Here is a 24,365-nt window from a genome sequence, read left to right on the forward strand (position 1 = left end):
TGTATGCCATTTCCACCATAGGGAGAACAAGAGCTGAATGGACAATAAAGTTTGAAACTTTAAAAGTTAAACTCCAGATGGACAATTTAAGAAAGGTGGATTCCAAATCATCTGCTGTTTGCTGCATTTGAGAAGAGAGAGAAGCCTGACTCATGTTGCAGTGCAATCTACAGTGGAAGGATCTTCAGCTTTTTCCCATCTGGACCAGTTCCTTTCAGCACAATGATGCACAAACATGGCTTTTGTGCTAAACTAATGCAAAATTTGGACTTTCTAAAAAGAGTCACTTAAAAACCAAGTGAATCCAACTGTTACTGAGGTCCATCACTGCATCAGTGTTAAGCTTTGTGATGTTGTGCCTGAAAGCACACAGGAGGAGAAATAATTATTTCTGGGCTATAACTTAGAATGAAATTATACACACTACCTCCTCATAGCTGGGAATAAACAATTAGATTTCCACCTAATTAATACTGACCACTTTCTCTAGCGATTTTGTTCATCCTGAAGCAGTCTCTTCAGTACTTCCTAGAAAATGCTCTTATAGGCTGGCTACTTGGTTGAAAGTATTATCTGAAATAAAAATCAGCATACCATTTGATGGCTTGATCCATGGACCAGGATTTGTTTTCACTCTCTTCTAGAGCCCAGCGTTTATTAGATAGCAAGATTCAGAGCTTTCAAATTTGATTAACATTTCACCATGAAGAATCTTTACAGAAGATGTCTGAAATCTCAAGTTAAGTTGTTGATCTACTTTTGAAAACAATATTTACATTCCTTATTTTGTTAGGAAGAAAAACAAACCAGTTTTTCTACATTAAATAAGAAACTCAGCAGTTCTCCCTGAAACAGGAAGCCTCTGTACCTAGCAGGACACTGCATCCTATGTATTTTTAAAAGCATAATGCACTATGAGATTTCTTAACCAGAATGAATAATAGAAAACAATACGCCTTTTGGTGGTTTAAAACTGAATACTGTTTGTCACTTTTAAATGGAAAACCAACAGTTAAACAATTAAGACTCGACATTATTAATTTACTGCAGACTTGCCAGTTAACAAAGAAAGATCACATAGTGCCATTTTCTTTTAAAAAACCTTTTAAACCTAGATTGGGACATTAGGCACCTGATAAACTGATCTGTATAATGAAGGAAGTTAATGGATATATTTGGTTTTTTCCCTATCTTATCACTTCCTAGTGTAAATGAAGCCTTTAAATGGGTATGGGTTTTGCTTTAGCATTTGAATAACATGAAAATGAATACACCTGTATGTGCAGTGGAAACACACAACAACAAAGCTTTTATAGAATAGTCAAATACTGTTTCTAAATTCCTGTAGAGTATCACTTGAGGAAATCAGAATATTTGAAAAACAAAACCAAGGAACTTCAGTCTGTCTCCAACCTACCTCACTTCACATCAAGATAACCTTCAGGAAAGATTTTACAGAGCACTGTTGAACGTATTGCAGAAAATATTGAGCCTTATAAAAGTCAGTTTTCAATCAATTCTATAATGTAGCTTATAAAAGAGCATAACTTAAAAGATAATGGAAAACACATGGTATTTGATTGAGAATGCAGTTTGTCACTTAAATGATTTTCTATCCTTTTTTTCCTTTAAATAGGTAAATGTAATTTTATGTGCAAAATGAAGTTGTGTGGTAACATGTCTGTATAGGTACTGTGCTCTTCCTGAAATCCAGATACATCATCGCATTTTTTTTCAAAAACAGTTTCAATGTAATATCCTATCTAATTGCAATCTATGCATTTTTTTTCTTCTTTGCATGAATAAAGGGAAAAACATCTTCCATATTTACACAGCTTCTTCAAACTATCTTCTATAGGAGTTGATTCAGTAGAAACACAAAATTTCTTGATGTACAAAAGGGAGATGGGTACAACATTCTTGCATTGTTTAGATAAGAATCTTATATAAATACAAACCCATTCCTCTGAAACCTTTATTATGGGAAGTGCAAAATTAATATAGAAACTAAGGCCTAAGCATTCAACATATGCTCAGAGCAGCAGAAGGAGGGACCAAACCTGACACCCTGAACTGCTTTGTGGAGGCTCTCTGGGATACCTTCACCCTGATGCAGCCAATGTACTTTGGAGCCTGTAATGGTTTTGAAACTGAAGGAAGTTCTGTACAATTGTATCACCAAATGAAATAAAATCATGGTCTTTCCGTGCACTCAGCCTCTTCTGTAAGAATATATGAACACTGCTATCAAATCAGACGTCAGAGCACATTGTTTTTTACTTTAGCTTCTTTAAATTCACAACATTGCAAAAGAAAAGAGAAATAGGTCTGGGTACCTTAAGAGCAGAACTGCAAGGAAACGTAGCAGACTTTCTCATGCACAGCTTATGAGTTTACTTTGGAAAGAACTTTAGCACTTAATCTGTGCAGGAGAAACAAAGCCCTCCTGCACCGGTACCAATTTCTATTAGTTTTGGAACAAACCCCCATCCCCCAGCTCATGTTCCAGCCTTCTCTGCATTTCTTTTTGTTAATTTGCTTTTTTAGCTGGCTACACACACTCTGAAAATCACAGAATCACAGAACTGGTAGGGCTGAAAGGGACCTCTGGAGATCACCCAGTCCAACCCTTCTGCCAAGGCAGTGTCACCTACAGCAGGTGACACAGGAATGTGTCCAGGTGGGTTTTGAATGTCTCCAAAAAGAGAAACTCCACAAGCCCCTTGGCAGCCTGTTTAGTGCTCTGCCACTCTCAATGTAAACAAGTTTTTCCCCATGTTGAGGTGAAACTTCTACTGTTTCAGTTTAAGGCCACTGCACCTCATCCTGTCACTGGGCACTGCTGAAAAGAGCATGGCACCATCCTCTTGACATCCATTTTGAGATATTTATATTGATGAGATCCCCTCTCAGTCTTCTCTTCTCTAGACTTCTCTTCTCTAGTCTAAACAACTTCTTCTCTAGACTAACAGGCCCAGCTCCTGCAACCTCTCATAAGAGAGATGCTCCAAGTCCCCTTTGTCATTTTTGTGGTGCTCCGAGAACAAACATATTCAATAACCAAATCAAACACTCATTCTGTTTTCTTTATATACTTACATTTTATTACAGACTAATATGAAACCATCTCATATTCATACTAGAATTACTGTAATTACTTGTGAGCAAACTTAAACCAGTCTTGAATGTTTATATTTATTGCAAGCAGATTTGTATCTCCTGCTTATATATTCTACATAAGGATCCAAAATGTGGCTGAATATAAACAAGTTATATTTGGTTGTCTACAGAAATAAAAGTTAAAACCAGCACTGAAAAGAAACTTTACAGTAATGTATTCACACATTGACCCTTCAAATCAAATAAATGAAGTAGTATAGGATAATCTGAACATTAGATTTGAAGGCTGATTTATTTTCAAATAAATGCACCTAAAATTGTTCAATTAAAATAAGTGTCAGTATTTGGTGCTGATGACTACAGACATCTTTAATGTTTAAAGCACAGATAACTACCCCAGCCCCATACAGCAACTTCCGCAGATTCTACTTTACATTAGATCATGAGAGAACCTCTAAAATGCAAAGTGTACATAGCACAGAATTTAAGTCCAAGACAATGCAGATTGAAATCCTGTGAATTTTCATAAGGTAAAAAATTAAAGCTATATAAACTGATTTTTTGATTATTCTGCAAAGTAGAATCATGTACATTTTCACTTTTGTAATACTTTCACAAATTTCCATTAAAGCTTTTTTAACAGAGACAGTAGCATGAGCACAAGGATCCCACTGGCTTCCAAAAGAAAAGTAGTGCAGTTCCTCAATTATGCTATTTTTTTCCTCTTATTTTTGCAAGCCAGTTGGTTCAAGACACACAGGCTAATGCAAGCAAGAAAGTAAACTGTAAGCTTTTACATTAAGTGGCTGAACAAACAATTATTGTACATGGTAAAACAAAAAAGATCTTTTGCCACAAGCCACTGCAGGAATATATGAGCTTCTGTGGCCAAAAAGCTTGAAATACTTTCTAAGTCTTCACATACATTTGGTGAGCGCTTACCAGTTTCAAGACATTTATAGAAGCAGTTATGGAGACATTATGCTGTTAAAGCTGCAACAATTTAAATGAGGCAAGTTAGAAGGTTACATACATTTTTGGACTTTTCCTCTTTCTTTTTTTTCTTCATACATAAAAATCTGTCTCCTTTCAGTGTCCCATCCATAATAAAACACTCTAATGCATTTTGATCTAATTTCTACTTTTTCATCTTTTATATCTTTTGCAGTAAAACTCCCAAGTTAACATCTGCTGCAGTGGACTAGGTTTACATGGCAATAGTAACAGGGACTGAACCAAAAACACATCAAGTGAAGCCAAGTTGATGTTTTATGTTCATTTCATTAAACAGTCTATTTTAACAAACAAACAGCACCAACTTTTAAAGGTAAAAGTATTGCTAAATCAAAGCAGAAACTTCCACTTAAATTCAAGCATTCTTTCTCCAAAAAAATGACATGTTTAACTAAAATGTCTCAAATGTGTTTCAGCCTGAACAATGTTGTCAACAATACCTAAGTGCAGGGCTACATGAAGTTAGCAATGAACTGCTTTGTTAGTAGGCAGAACAGGAATGCAGCATTTTCAAAAATATCAAGCAAATATTTCCTTATTTAAGGCTAAAAGATAGAACTCACAAAGTAAAAAAGCAGGAGGCTTTATAGAGTAAAAAAGCTAGCAGTTATAATATAGCACTGCAAGTACAGTGCTCTAATCGCTGCTACCACAAATCCCAACGAAACATCAATAACTTGGGTGAGACTCATAGAGCAACTGACCTGTATTCTAATTTGACATTCATTAGAATTTCAACATTCAGCCACAACTCCATTCTAAGCTAAATTTAAGTGGCCAAAACTTATAGTTATAAAAAAAGCCTTCAAAACATATACTTAAAAAAAATAGAAATGGTGTGTTAACAAATGTATGCGTAAAACAGATTTATAAATAGCTACAGTATGAAAAATATTTCAGTGCAAAGGCAATTTTAAGATTTCTAAAAAATACATTACAAATAATTTGTTAACTACACACAAGAAATTTGTCACTGCTACTGGTATAAAATGTATACCCATATTAACTTCTTAAAAATATATACACCAGTGTTTTATGTAGGGGACGGTTCTGACTGACCAACATTCAAGTCTGCAATGGCAAGTACATGTACACACACCCACACATGTGTATGTATTGCAAAATGCTACTGCTATAAGGATATTCTTTGAAACTTAAAAGTGCTATATGTCAAATGATAAAAAACCTTTATCTGTGGTGCTCACTGTTAGACTTTGTAAAATTCTGTTATCTTTGGTATACTGAAGATTTCATAACTCACTTTACAATCTCTACTTGACCCAGGGCATTTTAATAATAAATCACTGTTTAATATGAAAACTACTCAAAACATTGTGAGGGACATTTCCTAGTAAGTTGATCTTTCATTTATTAAAAAAGTAAAGTAGTAAGTAAACTTATTTTGCCTCAGTTTTTCCTTGTTAAAACACAAAAAGGGAAATTATTTTTCTCTGCCACCTTTGTCCACATGAAAGACAACTAACAATGTCTTGGCCAGGTCTTCCAATAAATGCTGCAGGTCTGATTCCAAGTATTTTGTTTTCACACTGAAATACAATTTTAGTAATGTCCTCACAGAGGTATTGAATGAGGATGGCCATTAAACAACTGTAACCACCAAGCTGAAATTGACTGAAATCGGATTAGTGCTTCAGATATTTTTGCACCCCAAAATAAAACACTGGACTAAAGAAAAAACACAAGGATGCAGCTAAGAGTTGAATTACTGCAAGGTAACATAAATGTAGCAGAGAAAACAGAAGTGCAAGTTGGCTGTCATTCTTAAGGGAATTCAAACAGAATCCTTGCAGTCATACTAGTTTCTCTATCCCACCTGTGGTTCAACTGTTAGTCAACAGTTGTGTGCCACCTCGTGGTTTGCCTGCAGAAGCTAACAGCTGTGTGCTTTGTACTACATCTACCAAGCCCATTAGCCAGAATCTAACCATACATGCACACAAAAAAATCAAAATTAAGAGTATGAATCAAGATGGCAAAAGATACTCATCCAGCAAAACAGCTTCTCTTGTTTTAAGAAAAAACCCCAAGAAACTGTCAAAAAAAGCTTCGTATGTAATATTTTCTGCTATATGTATTTTACAATCATAGGGACAGGAAGTGAGAACACCAGGTAATGTGCATCTTTGACAAATTCGAAAATGTTTTAGGCAAAATGCTTACATTCAGTTTGTAAGTAAATACCAACACTAGTGATATTTACCTGTTTAACAGCCAACTTGACTTCATATTGTGTGTGCATACTCTACACAAGGATTGGTTTGCCTATCTTTCTACAGGGGAAAACTAAATGAAACCATACATAGCCCTGATTTGGCCACTTACAAGGAAGTGAACATTAGAGAGTGTTTCTTGAAAGCAGATTTGCACAGAGGAAACACCAGTTTGTTCTACAGAAAGAGCAAAGAAAGAAAAAAGGACAGGGGAAAATCAGAAACAGCACTTGTTAAATATGCTTTAGCAGAATTTCATTTGAGATAACTGAGACAATTGCTCCTGGCTTAAAATTAAAACTGTTGATCTCAAAATGTAGGTCACTGACTGAAACTGCACTTCAAGTAACAAAGAAAATCACTAAAGATGACAGAAGTAGTAAATTCACAGAAGTCTTGACACAGGATGAAGAGAATTTTTAGTGCTACCAGTCTCACAGTACCAGACTGTGCAGATTGTTCATTGCTCCAGTAGTTCAAAACACAAAAAGAGGCCTATTGGCCTGGAAGGGTTCATACTTCTAGCTCTTGATCCTGTTTTCTCAACACTACCTCAGACTGCAAAAGCCACATATAGTTTAATATGTCTCTGTAACACATCTGTTTCCTGAAAAAATAAATAAACAAAACCACAGTTTTTAAAGGCTTGACTTGGTGTTCTGTCATATGGACGTTTCCAAACCTGACCCACCATAGTGGTAGCCTGCACTGGAACGCCAGTGCTTATTTGAATAGCCAAAGACAGATGGAAGTACTGAATAATCAATGCCTTTCCACTGCGTAAACATCACTTTTTTAGAATGAGAATTAGACCTTCTTGCTGGGGAATTGCTGCAGTCACTGCTCCTGTATCTTGGGCTTTTCAGACAGGCAAGAGGTGTGAATTCTGAGATGTGCTCCCGACAGTGCCTTGATGCCTTCTGTTAAAGGGAAATAAAGAAACAAATACACAGTAAATAGACAATCTAGGAACCAAAAGTATGTAACTGTTTTCTTTTATAGGACCACTGTCCCCTTGGTATACTAACACCTTTCCCTAGATCACCACTCTGGATATTTGTTTCAAGTCAAAGTATAATCCCTCGTGTTGCTTTGCAATGAACCAGTTTCAACATGATTCGTTTTATACTAAGACTACAGAACCAGGCATGATTTTACACTTAACTTCTAAACCTGATAATGGGCTCTTCAGAGAAGAGATGAAGACACAGAGGCCTGCCTTCAAATGAAAGTGTTTTAGATCAAGGTTGTTTCATTTTGGAATTTCTCCTGGTACATCTTTTTATCCCTGAACTTATGTGTAATTTCAAGACAGGACAGATTCAAGCACTTTGCCTGGTAGTTACAAAGAGAGGAAATTCTTTACAGTCAGCTTGTGCTAACGGACGAAGGTTCCAGAGTTTAATGCACTTGCTTTCTACTTCTAAGCAGTACTGAACTTTAGACTTGCTAAGTTATGTGTAGCATCTATACAGGCAATTTATACTGTACATCTCAGCACTACCTTGGTCTAATTGCCCATTAAAATTTATCTTTCTCACATAGTAACTCCACACTCTGGCAGAATCGGCACTTCCAGTCAGGAAATGCTCAGGACTACGGAACACCACAGCTGCATGACAAGAGCCTGGACGTGTGCACAAATTGAAATAAAACTAGCACAGGCCTTTCCCCAATGAGTTTATGAAATTCTTTTCACTAAATGCACATATAATTTCCAGGTATAGAGGTATGGAGGTTTTGTGATGGTATCTAACATATAAATGCATTATAAACATGGTTCAAAGCAATATCAGTCTCTCCATGAATGCTACATAAATCAGTTAATCCTGTATCATTCCCTTCTTCCCTGTTAATCAGAACACAATGATTTTGTCCTTTTGAACACCAAAAGGACAAAATCACAAAGTAAATAATAATGATGTAGCTTAAAGAACTTTGGCTGCAATGTAACATGACATTTTAATGCCAATCACAAACTTGAAACACTACTCTTGCATAAGCTGGAGTAATGTGAAAGCTCTCTTAAAAACACTGTTGGAAAGGTCACAAAACTCTCCTAAACTGCTCACCACAGTGAGGCCTGGGTTCTTTTAAACACATATAGACCAAATAGCAACATTATTACATAAAAATCAGGTAACACATCAGCAGATTTGCTTTGGAAATGTAAGAGGGAGTAGTCATACAGTTTGGTAACTAATTTTCCTTTTCTTTGAGCTAGAAAGTGAAGCATTTTAGTTACCACAGATAGTTCTAAAAATAAAATGCTTTTTTCTACACATGGCTCTGAGACAAGAGCCTTGTGTAGAAGCCTGAAGTTAGTCAAGAAGTTGGTGTTTTCTACTACTACTTGTACAACAGTCATTTAAAGCAAAGCAGCTACTTTAGCTACCTTCAGTTGCTTTAAAATCATACAGCACACAGAGCACATGACATTTGTCGTTTTCACATACTGCTAATGTTGCACCTTCACTTAGCTCCTCATGTGCTGCTTCTGGGGTCAGGAGAGCATGAAGGGACTGGAACAGTCACGGCATCCAGGTGAGAATCATTACAGTAAAAAGTGTGCCTTCTTACTAGTTTGTGTCATCAGTAGCATAGCAAGGAGATGACATAAAGCAGAGAACTTCATTCTGCTGGCCTTATGTCTGGGGAATTTAGTTCACTGCTTATGCTGCTGTCTCAGACATTCAGTTAAACTATCACACTTCTCTCTTCATCTGAGGCAGTAGCACAGCACTGCCCTGGTCTGTACAGAACACAGCACTGTAACAGACACTGTCACACACACACAGCCCTGCTCTTCTGACCCAAGGTCCTATTCACAAGTGACTTGCTGTGGTTATCTCCACATGTTACCATCTGCATTTGGTCTATACACGTACTCAAGAACATGAAAGATGATGGAGAAACTGCTCCTGGGTGAGAATTGCCTCTGACTTTATGTATTCTACACTGTGGTGTAATGTGAGTACACACTGCAATACTGAATGCAGCTCTTACAGAAGAAATGTCACACAACACCTATACATAATACAATGTATTTATATAGGACATGAATATGGGTATATCGATTTATTGGTTTGCTTTACATGATTAACTTTCTAAGACAAAAAGATCTTACCTGTGGCATGGAACATCTCTTGCAAAAACTAGGCTCTCCAAGTAAAACATAATGATTTTTATCAATACTGATAAAGTACATCAAAAACTCTGGAGGAAACAGTTGATTTGTAAATAGCACCAAAAGAAATTAATCCAAATTGGCAACACGTACAGTACTGTTACCTAGCTTTGATCTAATTATGGCTCGGAAGGTGAAAGATTTCCTTCAAGAAGTGGCCCATCGCAGCTCGGCAGTGCATTTTGGCCTGTTTTATGTCTCATACTCTTCTGCAAGGATGAGGAAAAACAGTGAGACTCTTGATGAATACAAGAAATGTGAATGAATTGTACCATTTGGTAACTGTTATAGCAAAGTCTTGTAAAAGTGATGGATTTTCTCACAGTCTTAAAAAGGAAAGGTTATCCAGTGTAAAACAAGGTTTCTATTTCTGGATCCATTTGAGGGTGTTTTTAATTCCATTTCAAACTCTGTTAAAAATTACTCTCAAAAGCAGTAAACTAAGTACTGTGTGCTCTGTGTCCTGCCCCTCTAACAGTAACCTGCACTGAATGGGAGAGGTGCCTGTGGTACAAACTGATCCTGCATTAAGGAGTGGACGTCCTGTTTCCCCATTCCCCAGAACACCTGGCACACCAAGGGAGTGCCCCACATGGAGGTGATGGGGTGGTGCTCATCAAGGCTGACTTACAGCTCCATCATTACACTGTGGGCAGAGTGGGCCGGGGAGCTGCCAAGGAAACTTCTCCCACAGCATTCAGATATTGCAACAGCAAGATCCATTGCTTTGTTCCCTGAGAGGAGGAGCCTGACATGAGACAAGGCAGCAGTTTGCTGGTGAACACTTGTCTGAGCACCCAGGGCAGTTGTTCTACAGCAGCTAAGGCCACTGAGCAACAGAAGAATGATGAATCCCAGAGAAGCTTCCCCAGGCTTCCCCAGGTGCAGCAAAGGGTCAAGATCTCAAAACATGGCTTATGGCCCATGCTTGTGACTGAGTGAAAGCATAGTAAAAAATCATCAGTCAAAAACAAAGAGAAAAGAAAAATATTTCTTTAAAAGGAATGAAAGTACAGAAGTCATTTACAGCTCAGAAACTGAACGCCTGGTATTTCAGCTACCAAATACTTGGAATTGCTGAAACACTGTAAATCAAAATGAAAATTATAAAAATGGAAATAGGATAATTTAAATTGAATTTATATTTTCCCTAAAAGAGTGCCTAAAATTCTGCTACTAATGAAAGAAGAATAAAGAAAAAATAACCAATGTAGATTGGCTATATAAAAAAAAAATGTCCTATTGCTTTTTAAAAGTAAAAGTTGAAAGAAACCTTGCAGCTGCACAGTCACCAGTTAAAGCACAAAATTCAGTTTGTGTCATTGAGCCAGAGTTGCAGAGACCACATGTATAAGAAATAAGCAGATTTTGACCAAAATTACCAAAAGGCAACAGATTCCTCCAAAGCTTTTGCAGAAATAATGCTGTAGCCCAAGAAAGACAACAGTTCCTATGTATATAATATTTATATCAATATCCATATACATGCACATATATATATATACACATATACTTGTATGCACATATATGTGTCTGTATACACATATATGTCTGTATGTATGTATATATATATATATATTATATCACAGAAAAGCTCTCTGAAAAAGCCCCAGAGCTATATGTGGAATGTTTAGAAACATTCAAATGTTAATGATGGTAAACAATCGCTCACCACACACTGAAGTGACTCTCAAATGACTGAAAAATCTGGAAGTATAAGAACTGCTTCAAAGGCTTTATGTATTCTTATTGCCTGAGTAGAACCAATTTAGTAACCTGGAATGGTCACTAGTCCTATGTTTATCTTTTCAGTTGTTCCCAAAGCCCTTTTGTTATAAAGAAAGCTGTACATTTTAGGAATGCAGTACACTTATAAAGAATGCTTTTTTATAAGCTCAGTTCAAACCAATCCTAAGACACTTAAGAGACAATTTTATTCAGAATTGTCGATAGTGAAAAAACCTCTATTTTCCCTCTGATTTATATAATTACAGTAAATTTTATTGACTATCTATTTTTGAGGGGGAAAAAAGGAGAAAATACATTTTTTTATCTTAACCACTTGAGAAAGAAAGATCTAAAATCTGCAATGGAAACCGACAGTCTCTGAATATTAAGTAAAAAACAGTTGTCTTGCAGACTGTAGGAGAAACAAGATTTACTACCATTTCTTCTACTTTTATATTAAATAATGTCATGAATTTTCAGGCCTTGAGTTGTTTTCCTTCTAGAAAGAGCACAGAATTTCATAAAAGGGAACATAAGGAAAGCTCAGTTTCAAAATGCATGCTTGAAAAAGAAAAAAGCTGCATTTTCTAGCAGCAGAGAAGATACATTAATATATTCCAAAGACTGCTTAAGTGTCACTTTTCCAGTATCACATTTTCTGTATGATGCTAGCAACATCAGCCTAATCAGAATTATCATTTGTTTGTATGGCCACTATCCCACTTATTCAGGTACAATGGAAACACAACAGGCATTCATCTACAGACAGACCAATGATTAATAGGGAATAAAGGAATCATAGATTCCTGAGGCAGAAACATTCTGTAAAATGCAGCAAGAACCGTGACAAAAATCGATAGTGACAGTGATGGACTGTGACAACAATTCATACAATCTTTGAGATACTCAGAAGGAAAAAGCTGTACTAAATTGTATTCCTCAAAATATAGTTGACATGAATCACAAATGGAGATAATGAGTATGGTAAATAACTTCTGATGATCAACTTTATAAAGTCCTTTGAATGAAATGGCCAAGCATGCAGAAAGGCAGAAAAAAGTCACCTTTTGTTCCATTAGAAACTTAGACTGCTTGAAGTCTGAGAAAGCATAAAGATGGTGGACTGCTCAACAGAAAGGCACTGATGTTTAGTCTGATTTCCCCAGAAGATTGTAGGAAGCAACCGAGCACATCATTTATGTTTAAAGCAAGGTAGCAGTTATTTAGACAAAGTGGATTGGAAGACAGGAAGAAACAAAGAGAGGAAAGAAGAAACACAAGCGATATAACTGGTTAAAAGTCACAGATCTTTGACTAAATATTAAAAAATGAATATTGTCAGTGTTGAGCCCAAAGTCTGCTTGACTACTGATACATTTTCCAGTACTAATAGACAATGTCTGTAAGAAATGCCACAAAACCTTTAGTAGGGGTTTTTATTTACTAGCTTGTTTCTTCACCTTAACCCTTGCTCATTCTCTCTCTTTAGACTTTCAAATTAACTATTCAGAATCTATACTGAGGTCAACTCTTTCCACAAGTAGTACATATGACATCTAAGATCTTTGAATGAAAAAACATTAAGTACTGATCTGCCTGGGAATGCTTTCCTGCTATTCTCTATTCTTTCCTGAAGTAAGGCATTATTACACCTGTACATTCTAGGAATACAAAACAGTGGCAGAGGGTTTTACATTTGCCACAGGGATATTTTATTTTCCTTGGTAGCGAAGTTCCTTTATTACTTTCCTCTTAATGCAAAGAGCCTTCTCAATTAAAAATCAAAATGCTACCTAATCCCTTTTGTTACTAGTAACTCATTCTTTTAACCTACTGGTGGCAGCTCATGGGCTGAAAAGGGCAGGGGCAGTAACATTAAGTTTAAAGCTCAGCACACCTCTACTGTCCTTCACATTCTAACATATATAATATATAAAAGTTTACTTGGGTTAAAATACAGGAAACATTTTCTATTCATGTCCCCAGCATGGCACCATGGTTCCCACAGAACCTGGCTTCCACTCCACCCTTAGAAGAGATTGCCTGTATTTACACAGTCATTTCTCCTTTTGGCCTGATCAGATGAAAGGAGAGAATAGATTTAAATACTCTTCCCATGGGTACAGCAAGGCACATTTATGTACAAATAATGGATCAGAACAGGCAAAATGTAAGTCAAAATATAAGAGGAAAAAACTATAAATAAGATATGAGTCAGTTTTAATACATGTGTTTTTGTAGCAGGCATCAGCATGTTATCAGATGTAAGTGCCTCTTATCTACCCTTTTGGAGATCCCAATCCCCTTGCCCTTCTTATCTCCTCAAATCAGAAATCACATTGAGCCATGTAGCTGTCTCCCACCACCCTCATCAGCTGATTTCTCTGTGGTTGCTGGTATGGAGGCACAAGTGTTGCCCCAGGACTCAGGTTAATGCCACCATGTAATAACTGGCAGCATTTTTCACCATATTGCTCAGACACCAGAGATGGGGAACCTCTGCTTTAATCTTATCTCTGACCTTGGCCTAGGTGATTAGACACTTGTAATACAAAAAATGCCTAACTTCACAATGAAAAAGATTATTTACCTGGATTCTTTCTGTTGCTGTAGGCCACAACTCCCTGCATAACACCTTCTTCAGAACATCTGGAAGAAGGCTGACAGTTATGAGCAGAATTATACCCAGCCACGCAGGACCACTGGACAGCATTTGCATGAACACGTAATACATTCTCTGATAATTGAGAAAAGGCCTGGGAGCAAAAAAGAGAAAGCAATTTTTACACTTCAATACATGAAAGAAAGGCTGACAGTATTAAATACAAGAATTATGCCAGTAGTGAAATACTTCAGGTTCAATTTCCCAGTTTGTGGGAGTTCAACCATCATAGTCTTCTCAAAGGGAGCTGGTGCTAACCATGCACCCGCTGGAGGTAACTACCTTCCTTTTGTCTTCCAGACTGCAGGAAATATCATGCTGTCCCCTCCCTGCTGTAGTGTCTCTCCCTTGCAAAGATAAACTAAGTTCATTCTTAATGTGTTTACGCTCTTCCATATACCCTTATCTTGCCCCAAGTATTTTCCACCTTTCTTCTTAGTGTCCCACCCACCATTCCCCTGGTCTTTGCTAAGGCACACACCTTTGTGTGCATCCTCAGACTAATCTTGTTAACCATACTTATTTTCATACCTCTCAGGCTCCCATAAGTATCCCTTAATACTTTCATGTTATGCTCCCCATCCTATGCACCCCATACATATCTAACCACACTATTAATACCTTCTCTTCCCAACCTCCCTGCATCCCATGCAGTTGGATGATCATTAAAATTAAAATCACTGCCAGCACTGTATGGTACTGGGAATCAGAGGCCATAATCACTGAGTCAAGATCAAGGGACAGTTTGCAGCAACGCTGCAGTGTAAAACCAGTAGGGCAGTTTCCTGATGGTTTTCAAAAAGTGATAGTATTTGCATACTGAAAAGGTAACGAAGCTGAAATTCATTTTTATATACACACAGTCACATGTTTAACACACAGCAATGCTGGTTGGAAAACCAGTGGGAAAATGTCTCTTCTGCAAACTGATGCTAAAGAAACTGAGATCTGATATTACTAGAAAAAAGAAGAGGCAGCTAAATATCCAAGTAGTTAAGCAGTAGTTACTCATTTTCAAAAGCCATGCTAAATACAAATCCTTTCTCTAAATTAAATGGCATCTTAATCACCAAGCAATAGTTTGCCCTCTTCTTCTCTAGTCCATCAAAATATTGTGAATACAAAGTAGAATGGTACTTAACTGCTAGCAATAGTTAAAAAGATGGCCTTGTAACTGAGAGCTCTACAAGTGTGAAAAAGAATTTCCAGCTCCTAATGGCAATCAGGCACAGTAAGGAACTGAACTTTCCAAAAATTTGAGTTTCAAGTACATAGAACTCTTAATAGCAACCCCCCCCAACACTTTAAATTGGCTATGGACAAGAGTGATACTAATTCCAACAAAGCTTCTTACCACCATGAATAAGCAGGTGATCAGACACCTACAGTTAACTCCCCTTTGATAAGTAAGGAGGCAAAACAATGAGCTCAAACAAAGGACTCTTGGACATCCACATGACTTTGATATTGAGTTCTGATCCCTGTCTCTAGTCTGACTGCTACAGCCAGCTTCCTACACAAGCCCAGCAAGTAGGTGGGTAATTACCTTCTGAACAGACATGACCTATTTTGTGACATTTTGACTCAGGCAATGTCAACTCCTTGAACCAACCCTTGGGCTGCTTTTGACTGACACTACTGAGATAAAACCCAATGGGGTAGTCTGCAGTCTGATATTCTCCTTGCGTTCTTCTTTAAGAAGATTTTAGCAGACATTTATTGATAGAAGAGCTGAGTACTCTAGTTAGCAATTATGATGTGTTTAAAATAGAGTTCTGGATTATATAAAGGCTAAATTTAATTCTGTGACAAAAAGGTGAAATATAACAACTTTATGTTTCTGAAACAACTTCTGCAATGCAGTTAATATTAGGGTTCATACCAAGTAATTCCTCCCCAGAGTAGAGAAAAGACAATGTAGAATACCAGTGATCCCCAGATCACGAAGTGATTTATCCATGTCCAATAGTGTGTATCTATTGCAAGCTGAAAAAAAGGATAATATATGATGTTATTACTATCTAGACACAACAGGAATTCCCAGCAGGAGATAAACCAGAATTATACTCTTTGAAAATAGGGAAGAATTCTACACACAAGTAGTTAAAAACATCTTTCAAGTTTGAGCACAGTTAAGAAGGCACAGATAGCAAACTTTCTATTCAAAGTAATAAAACAATGCATGATGATATCAAGAAACTAATATAAATAAGCAACAATTAAAAAACAAGTTTTAAGAAGTTTCAGTGGATAAAATAAAGCATACCTTACCTTAAATGTAACCGTGAATACAAGCACAGTAAACACCACTGTTCCAAAGGTCCAATTTCCAAATATCTATAAAAAATGGTCCAAAGCAGTTATAGGCAATATTGTCCACCATGTTGTGAATTGCTCAGAGTGAACATCTTAAAGCTTACTATTGCTTTGTCTCATGACCTGACACTTGAGCAAAGTGAATTCCTACACGATCTATGCAGTGCAAAGTGCTCTGGTTTCTTGCTCTGTGTGTACACACCTCAGATTTCAGACAGACAAAAAAAGACCACAACCAACATTCTGCTCTGAACTTGAAGTCCACACATATATTTCCTAATAAAAATCAAGGGTAGCACAATTAACAAATCACTGAGATTGAAAAACAATCTTGGATGCCATCTTTTTCCTGATTTCCCTTTTCTATTGGATGTCCTTTGCATCCAACAATTTCAGAATGCTATAACCATACAAGTACAAAAACATCCACGTATGTTTCAAGGTAAATGACTTTTAACTTGTGTTTGATTTTTCTCCCTGCTTGCATAATGACATAAAAACACCTCTGCTTTTCAAGTAGGCAGAAATGACCATTAATGCTGACACAGGGAAGAACTAGTGGTGAATACTGTCACAGAGGATTCCTTGGACTTCAGCAGCTACCAGATGACCAGGGTCTGGATCAAGAGAAACACTGGGAAATTAAGCAACAGTTAGGATGGTGTATTTTAGAAAAGACTGTGTTTGATTCAGGGTATTGCACCCATGAAAGAGAAGTTTCCAAGAGATCCAAATTACTTTGAAAGATAACTCTTGAGATCTCATGAACTCCCTTCTGCAGTTAGAACTTCAGGAATGAGACTTCTACGCAGGCACAGAATTTCAGCAGAAGATCCAGTTGGCAAAGTAGGCTGTTACTTCATAGACAAAAAGGAAAAATGGGAGCATTCAAGAGATGACAATATGGGCAGGCAACAAAATGCATAAAAGCAGAAGAACAAATCACATACAAAACTCAGCTCTAACTAGGATTACTGAAGGGTACAGAAAAGATATTTACAGATATCCTTGCTTCAAAGGAAGAATGCAAATCTGCTGATGAAGTGGTAAGACAACCTAGTGGAAAGTCTAAAAAAAGATGCTGAATTACTTAGTACTCTGGATAATAGTCTTCACTAACAAACCTCCTCCTTGCATGTGGGACCAACAGGTTAAGTTGTTTTTAAGAAGGAAAAGCAGTGGATGCAATGTATTTTGAATTTAACAAGGCATTTGACACTTGGACAGTAATGAAGCAGGAGTTGGCTAAATGGACTACTACTGCAGTTTAAAACTGGTTGAACCACTGGGCTCAAAAGTCCTTGATGGATGGTTGGCTTCTGGTAATCAGTCACAATAGGAACTGCAACTGGGCTGGAAATCATGGAATATCCCTGTGAGAACCTGGATGGTGACAGAATATCAAAAGCAAACCACCAGGTGGCATAAAAGTAGAGAACAGCTGAAATAATGAATGACAGAGTTTCAACCCAGAGGGACCTGTGCTGATTTGAGAAGCAGGGTAACAGATACCTTACGGAATTAAATAAGGAGAAGTGCAAAGATTTACACCTACGATGGAGCAGTGACTGGATGTGCAATGGCCCTGCTGAAAAGGAAGTTGCAGTGGGGTTATGTGGACTGCAGGATGAATACAAGCCTATACTGTGTTCTCTCTCTATACATAAGGTAAACTGCACAGCAACTGAAGAAATGTTATTATTCCCCTCTACTCAGCTACACTGAGGTTTAACCTGGAACAATTACTGGGCTTTGGGCCCCTCAGTTCATGAGTGATATGAAGAAAACAGGAAATGATCAGTGGCCTGCAACCAACGTGTTTAGTAGCCTATGGCTCTTCTGCAAAGAGGGGTGGAGGAGCTTAGTTTGGTGAAGGAAAGGCTGTGAAACAATCTAGCAGCTGCCCACAAATGTCCAAAGAATTACAATGATGAAGAACTGAAACAAATCCCTCTTCAACAACAAGAAATATTTTGCTTAGGTATTGTGAGAAATTTTTCCACCATGAAGACAGAAGAACATTGGAATAGGCTGCCGTGAAAGGTTATGGAATCTGCATTTTAGAGATACTGAAATCCTGAAAAAGACTAGACAAAGCCTTCAGCAAATTAATTTTAATTAGCCATGCACAGAGCAGTGAGCTGGACTTGATTATGTCAAATCTACACTTTTTTTGTATGAGGTCACCCAATATTACATGACAGGGTATCCATGTGGGAAGATGATCACACAAATATGCTCTGTGTGAAAAATTTTGAATGGAGACCACAGCCAGCCACAGGACATAAATCAGCAGGAAGCTAGGCTAAGATAATGCAATCAACTGGAAATGGAAAAAAAACTAAAATAAACAAATGACTGGCCCAGAAAATTCATTATTCATTATTCTCAGTAATCATTTCACTATTTTAAAACTACTTACTGTGTGACCAAGTCCACTGAACACTAGACAAAATTCAGAAAACCTTCATCATTTGGATCTTTTACTTTGATATGTAATAGGCTCATACCATCATTTTACTTTCTGTGACCTAAAAAGCCTGTGCAGTTAACACCAGACAGCAATCTGGATCAGCAACTTCCAATCATGCCATTTACCAACCTTCTTCTTGTAGATTCTCTTGTCATATATAGCATCTCTCAGAGAACTTAGTGTCAGTCTAAATTTCTGCATACTGAATAGATTTGTCCATATTTGCAATAAAAGTTGCTAGATTAAATAAAGCATTTGAAACAAACTTCCCCTGTCTGTTTGTTAGGCTAGACAGAAAGCATTGCTCTGCAGCCAAATCCCTTATCCACCCATCTTATTGACTCAGAAAGTGAGGTCCCAGCACAGGGACAAGATCCATAAAGCTGCTACTTTGGCACAGAGAAAGGTAAGCAAAGCAATATGGGAAGGCGTGAGTTACAAAAATTCACAATGTCTGTTAACCACTGAATGTCTCAAGATACTACTCATGCCTTCAGGCAATGAATCATTCTTCTGTAAGTCTGTTTATTAACATCTAGTTTATTAACAAGTATTTTTCTATGTTCTGCTCCTAGCCTATCCAAGACTTCCCTTCCTCCTACTGTGACTTTATTTGTTGATCTTCCATGTACCAGTTCAGCATTCTGCTCATCTATCTTCCTTCCTGTTGTTTTCTATTTCTCATTCAGTTAATCCTTTTAACTTAGTCTCTCTCAACCCTGCTTAATTGCATTTAATATACTCTGTATCAAATGTGAAAATAAAGAAAATCACCCAGGAAATACATTATATTATATAGGTAAACTAATATGACATTTGCAATCTGCAATGACTTCTACAGCGTCTCCCTTTCTTCTTACCTTTCTTCTCTAGCTGGTTTCTAACTGTATGTTTTTGCAACACCAACCATGATGTCCTATCCATTGTGGAATACCATACACACAAAGCAGCATCACAAATTAATAACAATTTATAGGAGATAAATCTTTGGCATCTAAGTTTTGCTTACCAGAAAGTGACCAAGGGAGGCATTTATGAAGTAGGTCTCAGTGATTAGAAGTACACTTTTCCATTATTCTAGTAATATCACACTATAGGAAGCAAAATGCTTCAAACTAATTTCTAAATACTGAGAAACATTGTGGGGCGAATTGTGTTTGGAAGCAAGCTTAATGGTACATTCATTTTAGCCTGACAGGCATCATTGTATGGGAAAGATCTTTGCTTTGGTAATTTTTTACTAGTTTTGTTATAACAGTGATTAGTTCATTTGTGGGGAAAAAAAAAAAATCTAAATTTTTGCTTCAGCACCCATTTTAACAATCTGGAACCTGACTTGCATCACTATGTATCACTTATGGCATTAGTGTTACTGCCAGCTCTTTTATGTTCTTCACTACTTTCCACCTTTCCCCTGTTCAATAATAACATCTTGTTGCAGTAGCAAACCTTTCAAACCTTCAAATTCTTCTTCAACTGAGTTTTTCCAGATGTAGCATAATTTAAAAACTGGGAAATAACTATCAACACCTATTAGCATTCATTTGTGCATGAACTTAGGTAAGTGTCTCTGACTATTCCTGAACACTTGAAATTTTCAGGCCTTAAATCTAAAATTGCAGTTCAGTATATCTCAAGTTTTATACATAAACACAGGCATGCATCCTCAAATTAATGACAAATTTTCTATCACAGACATTCAAGACTCAGAATGTCTCCTGAAACAACACATTATCTTTAAGTGTTAACCTGGGTATCTAGTTGTAGACTTCAACATCTGAAATTTGAGAATTAGGCATTAATCTGGCTTTAGATCCTTAAGAGTTAGATTGAATGTGTACAATGAAAGACAGCTAGAATTTTGGAAAGGAACCAAGTCAGAATATTTGCAATACAAACTGTTTACAAAATTGGTACAGGTATGGCAACTCTAATTTTCAGCATCATAAGTATATGGTGATGAAGAATTTTGGACATCTAACATAAAGCATAATGGTACCCAAAAAAGCTGTAGTGCAGTGTGTAGCTCTGTCTAGTGGAAGTTCACTGTGTCCTTAGGAAAAATGCTTTTTAACAAGTGTTCTCTCTCACAGTAGAAGTTCATTTCCCTGACAGATGTCACAAAGGTGGTTTTTAATGGTATGTGAACACTTCATTTCTAGCAAATGTGCATGTTGCATACAGGCAACAAAATTGTGTTGAGTTTATTTTCTCTCTCACTTTGAGGACATTTTCTAAAGCCATTAAAGCACATTATAGCATAAACTGTAAAAAATTTCTATAGCAGAGAGCCAGCAACAAAACATAGGTTACAGAAAAGTATACAACAGAATAGCAAAATGCAAGGAAGCAAAAAGCTTCTTTAAAGTTCATGGTTCTTTACCACACCTCATATACCTCAATACACTTTGCATGAAGTTCCTTTTATTTTAAGTACTTATAGAGTAGCTGTAAAGAACATTTCTAACTGTAGGCTTAAATGATATTTTACTGCTCTTTAACAGTTTAATTTAAGAACAGTGAAAGATGAAATGGATATCATGACAAATCCACAATAGTCTTACCATGTGAGTGCTGGTTGTCATTAGCTGAGGATAGGAAGAGAAGCAAGTAGCAAAAAGAAAAAAAGCACACAAATAAAATAGACCAAAATATCAATGGATAAAATAAATAAAATGCAAAAGTTCATAAAATTTGCATTCGTGTGACTGCAAAGCAAGTAGATTATTTTAAGCTGCTATATGTCAAAATAATTAAACTATTAAAAAGCTTGTTACATTTAAGATCTTTTATGATCATTCATAACTACTCTACTAAGAGTCTTTTGATATGTTAAACAGATTATCATCAGATGTATGTTAAGTATGAAACGGAAAAGTTACTATATAAATTCAGAAGTAATGCGTGGAATTTATGTTATATATTGCTCCTAATTAGTATCCAATCCTATGTCTCTGCTTACTAATACACAGTATGTTTTATTGCATAGTTCAGATTTTACTAAACAGATAACCCATATATCCCACAGTAACTCACTAAAAAGTTATCAGCTTTCATGAATATTGAAGAAAACAATTAAAACTATGTTCTTTTTGCAACTGGCATTTAAAAAATTACCATTGACAGATGAAATCCAACACTAACCTGTCCATTGCTGGTCACAACTGTGTTGTTTAGCAAAAAATAGGCACCAAAGAAAAATACCACAGCATCAAACACTCCTAGGAATGTCCAATAAACAAATGCATGCCAGCGCAGCAAAGCATTCTTGGCAACATCTCTGTGTGAGACAAGAAACGTATTCATTATCAGCAGGTTTGAAAATCCCAGATAAATGAGATAATTAATATTGTTTCTTGAAAACCTCAACATTTCCACATTACAACTGTCTACCACTTCAAATCTAACTCCTTCCTCAAAATGTCCTCTTTATTAATTTTTATTTAATTCTTACTAAACCCTTTTTACTGCTTCCTATAATTCTGCTTATTTCAACAATGGCAAACTCCCTGTGCTGTACCCATTTTCTTTTCAATCTTTTTAGAGAAGGTACACTCTTTTCCAGTGCTTGCTATGTATGTCATGATCCACTGCAGATATTAAATGGAAACACTAGAGGTCTCTGGAGACTTTGCTTTATTTCCCCTATGATACTTTTACATGGACTATTGCAACAAAATAAAAAATTAATTTTATGTGGAATGTGAAACAAGGGGTTTGCAGTTGACTTGAAGCTTCAGGTCAAATAGAGTTTCTTGAATGTTTTTCCACAAAAACATAGAGAGATTTGTCAACAACAGAACTCTTCACTGGCATGCATTTTTTTACTACAAAAAATTTTAAATGTTACAACTTGAAGAGTTCTCCACAGAATGGGTATGTATCAACTAGGCATATAGTACAGAACACAGCAGAGTAAATCAGGACACAGTTGAATGCAAACCCTGAGTTACAGAAACGTTTACTACCAACCAGTGCTTCCACCATATGAACTTTATAAAGACTGTCTGATGACCTTATGAAGTAATTTCTCCCCAGAGATTAATAATACAGACTGCAAACCCATAGGTGGTCAACAATAGCCTCACCTGGCCCAGAACAACTACTATTGCCCAAAGCAGCTTAGCAATAGGCTCTCTTGGGTATCAAAACCCACAAGTTTCTCACAAATAAGCTCTGCTAGCTTTCATAAACTAAAAAAAGGCTTCTGAACTACCATGTCTAAATTAAAAACATTCAAAACATCAAAGAGAAAATAAAAACATTACTGTTGAAGCTCAACAGTAATCTCTTGCATTCCTCTTCAATTTCATTGTTAAAAACATATTACTACATTGATTAACCTTTGGGCAGCTAATATTGCTTCTTTCAAAGAATGTTTTTCCTTTGATTATCTACTGTTACCCATCCCTGAAATATACTGGCTTTGCAGCTACAAGGATCTAAACTGGACACTGTTCCTAATTTAGATGGCCAAATGCAGTTAATAGGCACGAACTGTATTTCAAGTGGCTAAAAACCTAAACAAGTCAATCCCAATGCTGGACACCTGCACAGGATACATACTCTGATACACTCTAACAATTTTTCAGAATAAAACATGTAAACTAGAAAAAACCAGCATGTTTTCTTTTTTAAAAATACTTCTGTTGTGCACATTTCCTCCCCATGGTTAGAGGAAATAAAGAGTTCTAAACTAAATCTCCTAATGTGATTTTGTTAAAGAGTGATTTCTGTTTTGGCCTCACTCCCTCTGTAGCAAATGCATGGTTGGTTTGTAAATGTGCATATAAAACTCCATGTTTATCTACTGTACTTGGTAGGCCATGCATGTGATCTTCAACCCTTGTTGCAGTGTATCTGACGTTGTGCAGAAATCCTGAGGACTTCCACTGTAACAGACACAGGTCCCACAACTGAACAGTCAAACTCTGGGGTACAGTGTTTTAATTTTACCTGTACAAGGAAGGCTCTCTCTTGAGTGTCTCTGGACTGACATGTTGTTCCATTAGACTGTACAAGAGGATAGGAAGGGAGGTGAAGCTGATATTGTACAGTGTTAGATACGCAGTATCATATAAAGTCTGTAGATGGAAAAGAATTAAATCAACTACTTTTAATTTAAAATTTTATCTTACTTTAAAATTAAATCCTCTGCATGAGACTTGATTTAAAATGAATACATGAACTTCTGCATGCAACCAAAGTTATATTCCTTCAGAATGGATGTAAATACCCCTGAACAGCTGCTAACTGATACAGGACACAACTCTCCACTTGTATTCCATTTACTTGGAGGAAAAAAATCAGCAGAAAAACACATTTCATGGACCAGTGTGGTCCATCTACTGACCGCTCCTATTGCATCAGCTGTAATACCAACTCCAAAGTACCCAAACTGAAGAGCACATTCCTTTAGAGGCAGAAATTCTTCTCTGACACAACATCCATGTATCTCACATCCCCTTTTATTTCCTCAATGTCTATAAAACATGGAGATATTCAGAGAAGAAGCAAGAGGACTCCAGAGGTTTTTAAGCTGTGTATGACTGCAATGAGCTTCCCAAACATTCCAAAGATGAAATACCCCAATGTGTCTTTGATTTTTCTTCTCACTGAGATGCTTTTTCACAT

The 24,365-nt window shown here is 36.7% G+C and overlaps 1 protein-coding gene across 5 annotated transcripts in view; it reads right to left on the minus strand.

Moving 5' to 3' along the window:
* Nucleotides 1-3,083: 3,083 nt before the first annotated feature.
* Nucleotides 3,084-24,365, minus strand: part of ATP11A (ATPase phospholipid transporting 11A) — a 118,630-nt gene continuing 97,348 nt past the window's right edge. Inside the window, exons 24-31 of one of the 5 annotated variants that reach the window (XM_074535940.1) lie at nt 23,688-23,815; nt 21,876-22,011; nt 21,296-21,319; nt 16,214-16,279; nt 15,825-15,928; nt 13,871-14,036; nt 12,345-12,433; nt 7,149-7,285 (exon numbers count right to left, since the gene is read on the minus strand). In XM_074535940.1, the coding sequence (XP_074392041.1) occupies nt 12,356-12,433; nt 13,871-14,036; nt 15,825-15,928; nt 16,214-16,279; nt 21,296-21,319; nt 21,876-22,011; nt 23,688-23,815 (702 nt within the window). In that variant the 3' untranslated portion in view covers nt 7,149-7,285; nt 12,345-12,355. The other 4 variants (XM_074535936.1, XM_074535941.1, XM_074535938.1 and 1 more) reach the window with 4 other exon arrangements.

Source organism: Zonotrichia albicollis, chromosome 2 (assembly GCF_047830755.1).
Source record: "Zonotrichia albicollis isolate bZonAlb1 chromosome 2, bZonAlb1.hap1, whole genome shotgun sequence".
Lineage (NCBI taxonomy): Eukaryota > Metazoa > Chordata > Aves > Passeriformes > Passerellidae > Zonotrichia > Zonotrichia albicollis.